Genomic DNA, 10,880 nt, shown 5'->3' with positions numbered 1-10,880 from the left:
GTGCTGGCTTGTTTTCCCTTAGCTGTACCTGTGTTACACCATGGTGTAGTGGGGGTTTGGTTTGGTTTGGTTTTTTTCATGACCCATAAGCTTGGGTAGTGGTGGGATTATCACTGTGCAGCTTGTTGGAATATCACTTCCTGCTTTCTTTACAATAAATGCAACCATTTCAGTGCTTTAATGTGTTTTGAGTCTGCTGCCTGGGGAGCTGGTGCTGAAGAGGAGAATGCAGGTACCTGCACATGCACCCCTGTGCAGTGACGTTTGATTTAAGGAAATGTTTTCACACCCCCTGACTGCAGTTACCAGAATAATTAGGAAATAGTAAGGCCAGGACATGTCAGAGGAGGCTCCTGAGACAGAGAAGCCAGAAATGTTGTCTTTGGGGCTGAAAACGAACCTGGCTTTGGTCCTGCACAGGATATTTTGCACTGGTAACTTTCTGCCAATACAGCAACCAACCCTGCAGTAAAATAACCAGGACATCAGGTACAGGACAAGGAGTACACACAGCACAAACTGTCTGTCCTCAAAGAGAATTCTATACCAGGCATGTTTCTGGTCCTAAGTCACTCCCATTAAAACAGAAATTAGCTAAGGAAGAAGTGTGCTAGAAGACAAAACAGTTTTGGTGCATGAGGTGCATCTCAGCTTCCTCTCCTTTTTTTGTAAGCTCTTTTGGGTGGTACACAAAGATTCTGTTCTCTGCTTTTTAACTGTGCAAGTAGCCCACGACCCTGGAAATGGAAAGATTCAAATTACTCATTTCTTTGTTCAGACAGGTAGCATGCAACAGGTCTGGTTTTAAGTATTTTATTTACCAAAATCACAAACTGCAACAGTATTATTTTCATGGTAAGATCAGATTTTATTCTCCTTGACTAATTCAAACCGTTCCTATTCAAGATTACTTTCCTAATGCCAGATGACAAAAATAATATTAACAGTTACAGAGTATCAGGCATCGACTTGAATTTTGACAGAAACATAATTCAGGTCATTTTTGAAGTATGAAAAATCATACTTACCCTTAATGCCTTAACCAGGAATCTTAAAAAATGATCAGAAAGTAGCAGAAATATATTTTGCTAATGTGCTGAAGTTATTTTAATTAATTTTTACAAATTATTTCACAGATTTGGTCTGCAAAGAGTGTAGGTAGCATAACCCGACTGCCTTGGCACCACATCCATCCTGAGGAAGGAATTTTGGCACCAGCTGGTCCAGCATTCCCAGGGATGGCAGTCAGGGGCTTTGGGTTCAAAAACCTCTCCCTTGTACTCATCTTCCAGTTTTAGATAAGAAAATCCCAACTGTCTTATAATTCATGTTAATTCATATAGCACAAGGTAAGTATTTAAAAAAAACCCAACTGCATCTTTTAAAAAACAGCCTCAACTAGGGATTAAGCTTTGCAAGCCAATTTTGAGACCATGAATCAACTAGAGGCAGATTATACCTCTCCTTCCCTTCCTAAATCGTAATTAACTAGTTAAGGAAGTTTACATGTGTGCTAAAACCAACCCAAAATACAACCCAACCCAAACCCCACAATCAAACAATAAGAAAACAATGTACTTATGCAACTGGGAGCTGATAAGATGGTGCTAAATGAGCTCTGATGTGCTCCCCCAGTCAGCAAAGGGTCTTCAATTAAAACATTTCCCTTCAGTAATGACTGACCTGCAAAGCACCTGCTGTTCATGACCAATTACAAAAAAACAATACAGAATGAAAATGATGTTTCAAGTTATTTTGCTGTTTTAACAGTCGTGGAAGTGTGAATTCTGAAAGTCTTTTACTTAAAAAACAGCTCTTCACAGATTCTTCTTGTATCTTGTGGGGATGTGACACTGTGGCCTTCTGTTCTGGAGTCCGTAAAAATTTCATAGTCATTCCCTCCCTGGAAGTAGAAGAGGATTTAATTTTATTTAACATAAAGCATAGTCACAACGAGGGACCCATGAAGGGAAACAGGGAAAGATGGACTTTTTCCAAGGGCCTGCAGTGACTAGGCTCAGTAAACACCAGCATTGCCCCTGTATGGGCAAAGCAATCCATAGCTTCACTCCCAACTTCTGTTTGCCACACTGCTTTCACACGATCAGCATCACTTCAACTCTCTGGAACTTGCTGCACTGCCACTTAGAGGGTTTAAAATGAACTGTCTGTAAGCTTTGTGCCAGAAGGACAGGTGATTTACTTTTGCAGCTGATGTTGGGGAAAGATAAAATTCAAGCCTGTGCTTTTCTTATAAAACTTCACCTTTTTAAATTTATAAAGTCATGTGTAACTTAAGAGTTTTATTTTTATATTATTAAGGGTGTTTTTTTTAACTGTGAGTTCTTATAAAACTAATCCTTTTCTTATAAAACTTAGCCTGACACTGTCCCTTGGCCATATTCAGACAGCTTTAATTTCAAGCAAATCCTTGTGCTTGCCACTGCCCTCACCAGCTCTTGTCAGTTCTCTGTTCAGGACTTTTAAAAGCCTCTGAATTGCCCTGTAGAGCTTTGCCCTATGCTGAGGACAAGAGACTCTGGTCGGTTCCCCAGGGTGGACACAGACAGAGTAGTGAGCAAAGGCACAGTGTTAAATAAGACAGGAAATAAATATGTTTAATAAACACCAGCCAGCAAGAAGAATCAATCTACACTGTCCAAGCAGGACAATCAGCTTCACACAGTCATGTCACCTAGGTGTTTAACAGAATGAGAGAAGTTCAATTTTAAAACAACCTCTCTTAAGGCAAGAACCCTGAGTTCAGTTCAGGAAACAGAGGGAAAACTTCCCAGCTGCAGCCAGGTAAACATGGACACATGTTTACATCCTGACTTCAGCTCTTCTCAGGACTAAGGTTATAAAGGTTAGAACCTACAGTCCCTTGAGGCTTAATTACAGCAGCTGTCAAATTAATATATCAAACTAATGTACTTACTGGCATGGTCTTGTCTCCAAAGAAATAAATAGTCTTGTATCCATCCTTGGCAACAATTCCTAAGCAGTACCTTTTATCCCAGCCATCTGGGAACACATCGATGCTTATCTGCCCTCCTAGGAGAGAGAGGAACCAAGACTTGTATCACTTTAAGAATGTATTTCTGAAGGGAGAGGAAGTGAAAAAAACCCTAAACTGGGCAAGATTTTAGGCAGAGGGAGCTTCGCAGAAGACACAGAAATGTTGTGAGACTCTGGAGTTAAGTCCTGCGAATACAGAAAGTGTTTTATAGGGTATCAATTATTAGAGCTGTGATTCAGAAATTATTTATCCATTCAACAAAGTCTGAGCATGTTTCCAAATACTCACTGCTATCTAAATGAACTTTTAAAAAGAATTACATTTAACCACTTTACTTTTAGAAAGAAAGGACACAAATATACACAGTCACTGATATATGTACAGCCATAAAAACGTAAGCAAAAGACTTCCTAAGGCTTTCAGAGTAGAAAAGAGAAGAAATCAGCCCTTTCAGCACCCCCTAACAGGACAACAGCTCTGCCAATTCTGAGCCCTTGGCCTTCACCAACACCTAAGAGCATAATTCCTAGCTGAAGCAGGGTCCAAAACATTACAACATAAAAGAGAGGAGAGGAGAGCTGCACTACAGTTCACTTATGCCTCAGTGCTTCAGCACTAACACCAACGATACTTTGCAGTTCTGAAAAATAATAAAAGGCAGACGTGTGGTAGTATATTAGAAGAGAGTGTAAAAAAGAAAAAAAATCATCAAAAATTAATTCCCCCTTATTATATTTTTTTTCCCTTAAGCTTGCACTTGCTTTTGGATTCTTTCCTTCCTCCCACACAAGGCAGGTACAGTTGAAGAACCAAGGGCAACTGAAACAGCACTGAGGGAGTAGTTCTGATCAAAACTGATTCACAGAAACAACCCTGACTAATCCAAAGCATCTAATATCCTCCAAAATGAGCAGAATCAGTCACACAACCAACATTAAAGGACAATGAACTGATGACAAGAAATGAAGTTCTCTTTGTTGATGGATTTCAATTAAAATGTCCCAATAAAAGCCTCAGAGGAAAAGGAGGCTCAGTCTTGCCTGCAACCATCCCAGACAGACCTGTCACACAAACGAGATGGGATGTCACAGCCATAAGAGAGTATGACTTAAATGAAATTTAAATTATTGATGTCTTAAATTACATTCTTTTAAAGTATTACCTATTGAAAATGTGAGGCCTTTGCCTGCAAATTCTCTTTGTAGATCAGCTACAAATTTCTCTCTTATATGCTCCTTCTGTTAAGAAAAAAAGAAAACAAAACCAAACATCAGTTACATGCTGTGTTGATCTACCAATGAAAAGATAATCCATAAACACCTCCAAAAAGAATGGCTTTATTGACTTGAATCGACTCAGGCTGGTTACACTATAGATAACACCAAGAAACTATGGTTTTACCTATGTCAGGGCTTTTTAGAAACCCCATGAAGAGAAGCAGGATGTTCAGTACCCTGGATATAGGATTAAAAACATAAGCCAAACCCACTTTTCTGCAAGTAATCTTTGCTATTCCAACAAAAAAACACTGTCTATTGCATGAGGTCTGAACGAGGAAATTAGTTAAAACATGGAAAGGATTAAACTGAAAAAAATTGCAAATTATCTAAGTTTTTTAAAAATCATAGCCTGACCACAACTGCCTCCTCCAGAAGAGCTAGGTATTTTTCAAGAGCTGTAACTCACTTTATCAAGTTCATAGAACTCAAGTCGTTCTTCCTGGCTGCAGCTTCTTCCAATGGGGGACACATTTAACATCCCGCTTCGGAACTCAATGAAAGTGCCTCTGCAAGGGAATTCATTCATTAACAAGACAGAAAAGAGACGAGGAAATTGCTCAAAACACTAAATATCACAATAAAATTCCATTTATTCTAAAGGGAATCAGCTGTCTCATTGTATGCATAAACCCCAAACATGCAGATACGTCTGGCACCAGTAAGTCTTCTGGACTTTGAACCTGGCAACCTCAACATCATCCTTACTGGCTTTCAAAAGTACAATTTAGTTTAGCAAGTGTGACTGGAGCATCCCATCAACCTCAGAGCCTGACAGGCCAGGCTGTCAGTTTTGGGGTGAAGCTGCAAAATTCACAGCAATGTGGGCAGTGTCCTGCCCTGCCTCACATCACACATTTCAGGGTCTGGAGCAGCTGCACCTCACACATCACACAGAGCTGGTCTGGCTGCACTTCTCACCTCTGGAAAACACCATGCTGCTGAATTCCAAACATGGCAAAGGAACACTCCTACTTCAAAACTGAATCTCCTTCTCTCTGACATAAAAGGGCTGAATCAGCATTTAAAACCCCATGCTCTGGCTGGGAACTTGTCTTTGTATGCATGGCTGGAGCTCTGTTCCACACAGTGCTGTTCCCTAAGCAGAAATTACTCATTTTTTTTGCAGAGCACCCTGATCTGAGCTTTATATCCCCCATGGAGAACATAGCCACATTGAGGTGACTGTGTGCACATACCTCTTCCTTGGAAGTTTAATCTTTGCAATGTAACTCAGGCAGTAGTTGATGACATCTTGAAGGATGTCCTCACCCAAGTGGCCCTGAATGCTCTAACAAAACAAACACCATTCAACCAAGGGTCCAGAATTTGAGATTCTAAAAGCAAGTCACGTGGAAAACACAGACATTGGATAATCAGGCATGGTGAATGCCACAGAGAAACAAACATGCCTTCCATCAGTAAACTTCCTTAATCAGTAACATCAGCTGATGCTCACATGGTACCAACTAAAGGCTCTCATTTTTCTTTTTGTTCATTTTATAACACCAAACTGTCCTTTAATATGATTCCTATGTGTACCTGCTTCAGAAGGAAACTGTGTGCCACAGGCAGCAGCCCTAAACTGGGACCACTGGTCAAGGCAGCAAATTCAGCCAGGACCTCTTTTAAACGTTCACTCTCCATTACTTATGTTAAACATTACATGCCAAATGAATGATCCATTAACAGGACTGGCAGCAGTAATTTTGGTCTTTGGAAGGGTGATTACAGAGGACTACAAATAAATAAAAATACCGTTTAGAAAATTTCAATTTTCCCACCATAGGAAATTTCACACCTACCTGCTTGCTCAAGAACTTCCCATCTTTGTATGAAACCAGGCCATTTTCTGGGAATACATAGTCATATTTTTCAATCACTGCAAACAAGCAAAAAGACAGTAACTCATCATTTCCCCTATATGCATAATGCAGAATCGTATTAAATGTGAAACAGGTTAGAATACAGCAAACATTAGCTCCTAAAGCATGAAAGTTTCATGTTTTCCTCATAGTGTCAAGCACAAGATTAATGCTAGTCCCATTTCTCACTGTGATTAAAGCACACCTCAGATCACACAAAGTCATTTGTTTGACTTACCTGTGGTTTTACTTAGACACATACTTTTTTTGCTTTTTTACTCTTTTACTCTCTTTTTTTACTCTTTGCTTTAAGTGTAAAGAAATTATCAAACACCTCAAATACTACAAACACCTGGTACACGGCCTGGCTAGAGAGCAAGTCAAATACTGCCCTTTTAGGTTTGTTTCCTCAGTGTCACTAATCTTCACAGAAGTGTGGGCGTTGTGAGTCTCAGCACAACACAAGATGATGCCGTTTACTGGAGATCACTCGGAAAGCAAACAAACTCCGAGCTGTTTGGGCACTACGGGAGGCTATCCGTGGCACCAATTAATAAAGGCCATTAAGGATAAAAGACCAAGGCAACAGTCCATCACTGCACCATAACCCCCACAGTGAACAAAGCCCCCCCAAGGTTCTGCCACCGAGACCGGATTTCACCACTAGCAACAACCTCCTACTCTGCTATGGAGATACCCGTACAGCGCAAACAGGCTGCGCTTTCCAAACGCCGGTCAGCAGCTCCCCAGAGCCGGAGGGCAACCACCGCCACCAGGCAGACAACCACAGGGACGCGAGGGAGGAGGGGGATGAGCGGGGCTCAACCTTCAACCTTCAGGGCTGCCCCGCGGGTCCCGAGCAAGGATTGCATCAGCCCGGCCCTTACCGTCCTCGCCCAGCTGCTCGCGGATCTTGGCCAGGTCCGAGCCGCCCACCACTCCCACCTTCACCTTCTGCCGCAGCCGCTGCAGGAACGCCGCCATCTCCGCCGAGATTTTCTGGGGTCCAAAACAGAGCCGTCAGATTTGCCAGCGTGCCGCGACGATCGGCACAAACCGGCAGCACCGCGCGGTCTCTGAGCAGCGTCAGGCGCGCCCACAGAGCCCGCGGCACACGCCGGGCCCCGCGGGCGGGACGCGGTGTGCGATCCGGCCCGCTCCCCGCGGGCTCGCGGCCCCGTCCCGCACTCGCCTGGCGCGGGGCCGTGAGGGTGCCGTCCACGTCGAACAGGCAGAGCGCTGAGGGCGGCGGCGCCATGGCCGGGCTGGGGCTCCCGGCGGGCCGCGCGCGGGCCGGGGCGCAGCCGCGCTGAGGCGGCGGGGTCATGGCGGCGGTGAGGGCCGGGTGTAGGGCGGGCTGGTCCCCGTTCCCCTCCTTCTCCCTTTCTCCGTGCCCTTCCCCCCTTTCCCCATCTCCATCCCTTTCCCCTTTTCCGTCCCTATGTCCGTCCCGCCGCGGGCCGCTCGGTGGAGGGTCCTTGCCCAGACGCGTGCCCGCGGGTGTTGCGGCATGGCGGGGGCAGCGCGGAGTTTCCCTCCTGCCTTTTCCCTTCAGCTCTGCGCCTTCCCAGCCTCTGCTCCCTCCTTCGGCCTGGCGCGCTCTCCTCCTTTTTACCGTGCTTCGTCCACTTTTCTGTTTCCCTAAAATTGCTGTTCAAGTGGTTATTCAACGAGTTGCGGATTTCACCAGATAGAAGCAGCTTTCGCTGGGCCATCGCTCAGACAGCGAGAGGCAGGGGGTGTGTAAGGGTCGGTCACTGAGCTCACTGATATCACCGGTGTTAGCAAAGTTTTCCCTCACGGTCTGCAGGGAGAGATGCGAGCACAAACAGCAGTTTCCTATCGGAGCACTGGTGTAAGGTTACAGCGAGGGGCTCGTGCTTTGCTGTCTATAGGTGCCGGAGGGACCAGCTCTGAGTTCTCTGATTGGGTTTTGAAGAGGGCTCAAATGATGACCTGTGGGACTCTTACCTTACAGGCTTGGCTCTGCACAGTTAGGACTAAAGTCTGCACGGCACCAGCTTTTGGGAGATGTCTAGAGAAGGCGCTCTGGACAAGGTCATGGAGAAGGGAAGATGCTGGCCTGCCCCGGATTTTTAGTTCGTGGGAGTGTTTGCAGTCACAAACCCAGCGAGTTCATGGTGTCAGCAATTATCTCAGGAGACCGCGACAGCTGTCTGTGTGTCTGTCCCACTCGGACCCTGCTGCTGTGGTCCAACAGAAGGCTGTGAATGGGAGCCCAGAAGAGTTCAAACTGGTCTACAGGTTCCCAGGGATAAAGTACTGCAGGGTCCTGTCAAGACTGAAGCTGTTGCAGACTGCCACCTCCATGATCATGCTGCCTCCCATCTTCTACCTCTACCTGCAGGACCAGGTGTCTCAGAATATCCTCTTCTACACAACTGGCATCGCTGTCTTTGCTGGGGCAATGTTGTATGGTATGAGCTACTTTCTCAGAAGAATTATTGGATTAATCTACTTAAGTGAAACAGGACAAACTGTCAGAGTGGCCCACTTGACGTTTTGGGGAAGACGTAATGATATTTACTGTCCCATAGAGACAGTGGTGACTTTGGATGAAGTTGGAGATAGCAAGGACGAGCTACTTCACCAGTTCAAACGGTATAACAGTACAGATACTTTGTATTTTACAATTAAGTATGGCCAGATTGTAGACAGACAGAAATTCACTCAAATATTTGGAGAACTTGTGTGACACAGCAGATCATGATTTTCCATGTTGCATGTTCAGTGTGCTTGTTGTTCCATGAGGTTTAAGTAATGTATCAAACTACACATCTCTGTCCTTTTCCTGTGTAAAGCCTGCTGTAAGTGTACCCAGTGTAGAAAGTCACAGTGGTAAAGCACAGCCCGCTGGATTAAAGGTCTTGTAGCTTTTGTATGGTGTCAGGAGTGTCTGTTCCATGTTGGATTCAGTAATGTCACAGCATTCCAGACCTGAATTGTCCTTGGAATGTGCTGTAGGAGGCCAAATTAATGGGGCTGACCCTGGCTTTTTGTTGCAGTTGGCCTCTTTGGTTGTTATGAAACATGAAAAAGCTCTTGAAATAAAATGCAGGAGCTGCCAGAGCATCCTCACTTCAAACTCAGTGTTTCTTTTAGCAAATTTCAGGTTGGCTAGGAAGCCTCTGGAAATTAAAGCTGGTCTGGTACATCCAGATAGATATGATGGGTATCAGAGAGGGACATGCTCATGTGTTAATGCAGTTGAGGGAACTGGGAAGGTGTGTGGGCTGTCCTGGCCTCAGGAGGGTCCTCTGGGATGGGAGTGGAATTGGGTTTAACAAGGGTGTGTGCTGCAAGAGACTGGCAGCTCAGCTGCTAAGTTAAAGGCTGGGACAATATTTCAGGAGCCTCTTACAGAAATTGCCATTCTTCAATGGAACGGGAAAAGCAGCAGTTGTCTCCGTGAAGGATTGTGCTCTTACTCCTTGGTACTGGTATGATTTCTCCTTTTCCAAAACATCAGTAGAAATGAGGAATTTAAACCCAAGAAAGAACCAAACCTCTCACCTATAACACGTAACACATTTTTTGAATTGTCTGGTAACTTCCTACACCCCTCTTCCAGTTCTAACTTCATATGAAACTGGCAAATAAACTGGCTCTCACTGGAGTGTTCTTTCCTTATTTCTTCCTCATGTGAAGTGAAACCTCTGTTTCTTGGCGGATCGGCAAAGGCAGTTAAGTAAAATTTCCATTTTAGTGCACGGAATAACTCTGAATTACTGTTTCTCATGTTGAACTTTTCCTAATGGGATTCTATGAGTTTAATTTTTGGCTGACACTGTGTAGCATGGCAATATCAAAAGAAATCCAAATATTCCTTGCCATAAACACCATGGCAGCAAGATACAGTGGGCTGTACAGATACACTGAGATTTTGGAGGTTTATCAGAATGTATTTAATATGCACTAATGGTTTGGTTTAGGCATGCATTGGGTGTAAAATGAAAAGCCCTGGAGAAGTTCAATTATAAATATTTTATTTAAGAATACTGATTACACATGATTGATGTAATTTGTTATGAATCTGTGTACAGTTACTAGTTACACCATGAAGTGTACTTAAGTATTTGTTTAAACATTTATTTGGCACTGTCCACAGTATGCTGTAAACAATATTAACTTTATATGCTTCAGCTGCAGTGCTTTCTATGTATTCTCTAACGATTTCATCAACATGTTGTACACAATTATACAGTTACTGAGTGTCAGTAAAAATTATAAAAACACCTAGAGTAGTCATAATAAAAGTGAAGATGTGGTAAGACTTCAAATTACTGGACCTTTGCTTCTGTAAAAGTACAAGACTTGCTAGAGACATTCACTATAACTACTGCACTGATATGTTGAACAAACTAATTCCCAAAATGCTGTGAAATCCAGTTCTTGGTTTGACTTTCCTTTTGCTGATAATATGCTTACAAGGACAGCAATGACAATGAAGTTTTTGTTGAACAACAATTTTTACCGGTCCTTCCCCCAGATTTCTACAACCTCTGTTCAAAAACCCGCTCAAGTTCTGCCCAGCTGGCACCAGAATTCTGCTTTCTGCAGAGGTTTACAGAAATCCTACTGGGTTTAGGCTGGCAGAAGTGACTGTGCTTGAGTTTCCCAATACCAGTACTTGAAAATGGGAAAACCATAATTAACACATCTCAAAGCAGGTAAGGAACCTTTTCACATTAAACATGT

At 43.6% G+C, this 10,880-nt stretch overlaps 2 protein-coding genes across 2 annotated transcripts; one reads left to right on the top strand and one right to left on the bottom strand.

The window, feature by feature from the left end:
• Window positions 1-1,622: 1,622 nt before the first annotated feature.
• PMM2 (phosphomannomutase 2) lies at window positions 1,623-7,419 on the bottom strand. The gene is made up of 8 exons (XM_062503530.1): window positions 7,354-7,419; window positions 7,049-7,160; window positions 6,102-6,178; window positions 5,496-5,587; window positions 4,706-4,805; window positions 4,182-4,257; window positions 2,939-3,054; window positions 1,623-1,903 (listed from the first exon to the last, which is right to left on the bottom strand). Exons 1-8 carry the CDS (start codon window positions 7,417-7,419, stop codon window positions 1,799-1,801), a joined length of 744 nt encoding a protein of 247 aa, XP_062359514.1. The 3' UTR covers window positions 1,623-1,798.
• A 41-nt stretch (window positions 7,420-7,460) lies between these two features.
• TMEM186 (transmembrane protein 186) lies at window positions 7,461-8,982 on the top strand. The gene is made up of 2 exons (XM_062503801.1): window positions 7,461-7,495; window positions 8,140-8,982. Exons 1-2 carry the CDS (start codon window positions 7,487-7,489, stop codon window positions 8,875-8,877), a joined length of 747 nt encoding a protein of 248 aa, XP_062359785.1. The 5' UTR covers window positions 7,461-7,486; the 3' UTR covers window positions 8,878-8,982.
• Window positions 8,983-10,880: the final 1,898 nt, after the last annotated feature.

This window comes from Cinclus cinclus, chromosome 16, assembly GCF_963662255.1.
Source record: "Cinclus cinclus chromosome 16, bCinCin1.1, whole genome shotgun sequence".
Taxonomy (NCBI): domain Eukaryota; kingdom Metazoa; phylum Chordata; class Aves; order Passeriformes; family Cinclidae; genus Cinclus; species Cinclus cinclus.
Note: the sequence above shows the minus strand (reverse complement) of the source record. Positions and strands in the feature narration are given on the sequence as shown.

Coding starts and splice junctions, on each gene's coding strand:
- PMM2 (XM_062503530.1), bottom strand. CDS start 7,419: ATGGCGCCGCCGCCCTCAGCGCTCTGCCTGTTCGACGTGGACGGCACC. Junction 4,806..5,495: donor ATTAAACTTCCAAGGAAGAG/GTATGTGCACAC, acceptor ATTCCCTTGCAG/AGGCACTTTCATTGAGTTCC. Junction 4,258..4,705: donor AGTTCTATGAACTTGATAAA/GTGAGTTACAGC, acceptor TTTTCTTAACAG/AAGGAGCATATAAGAGAGAA.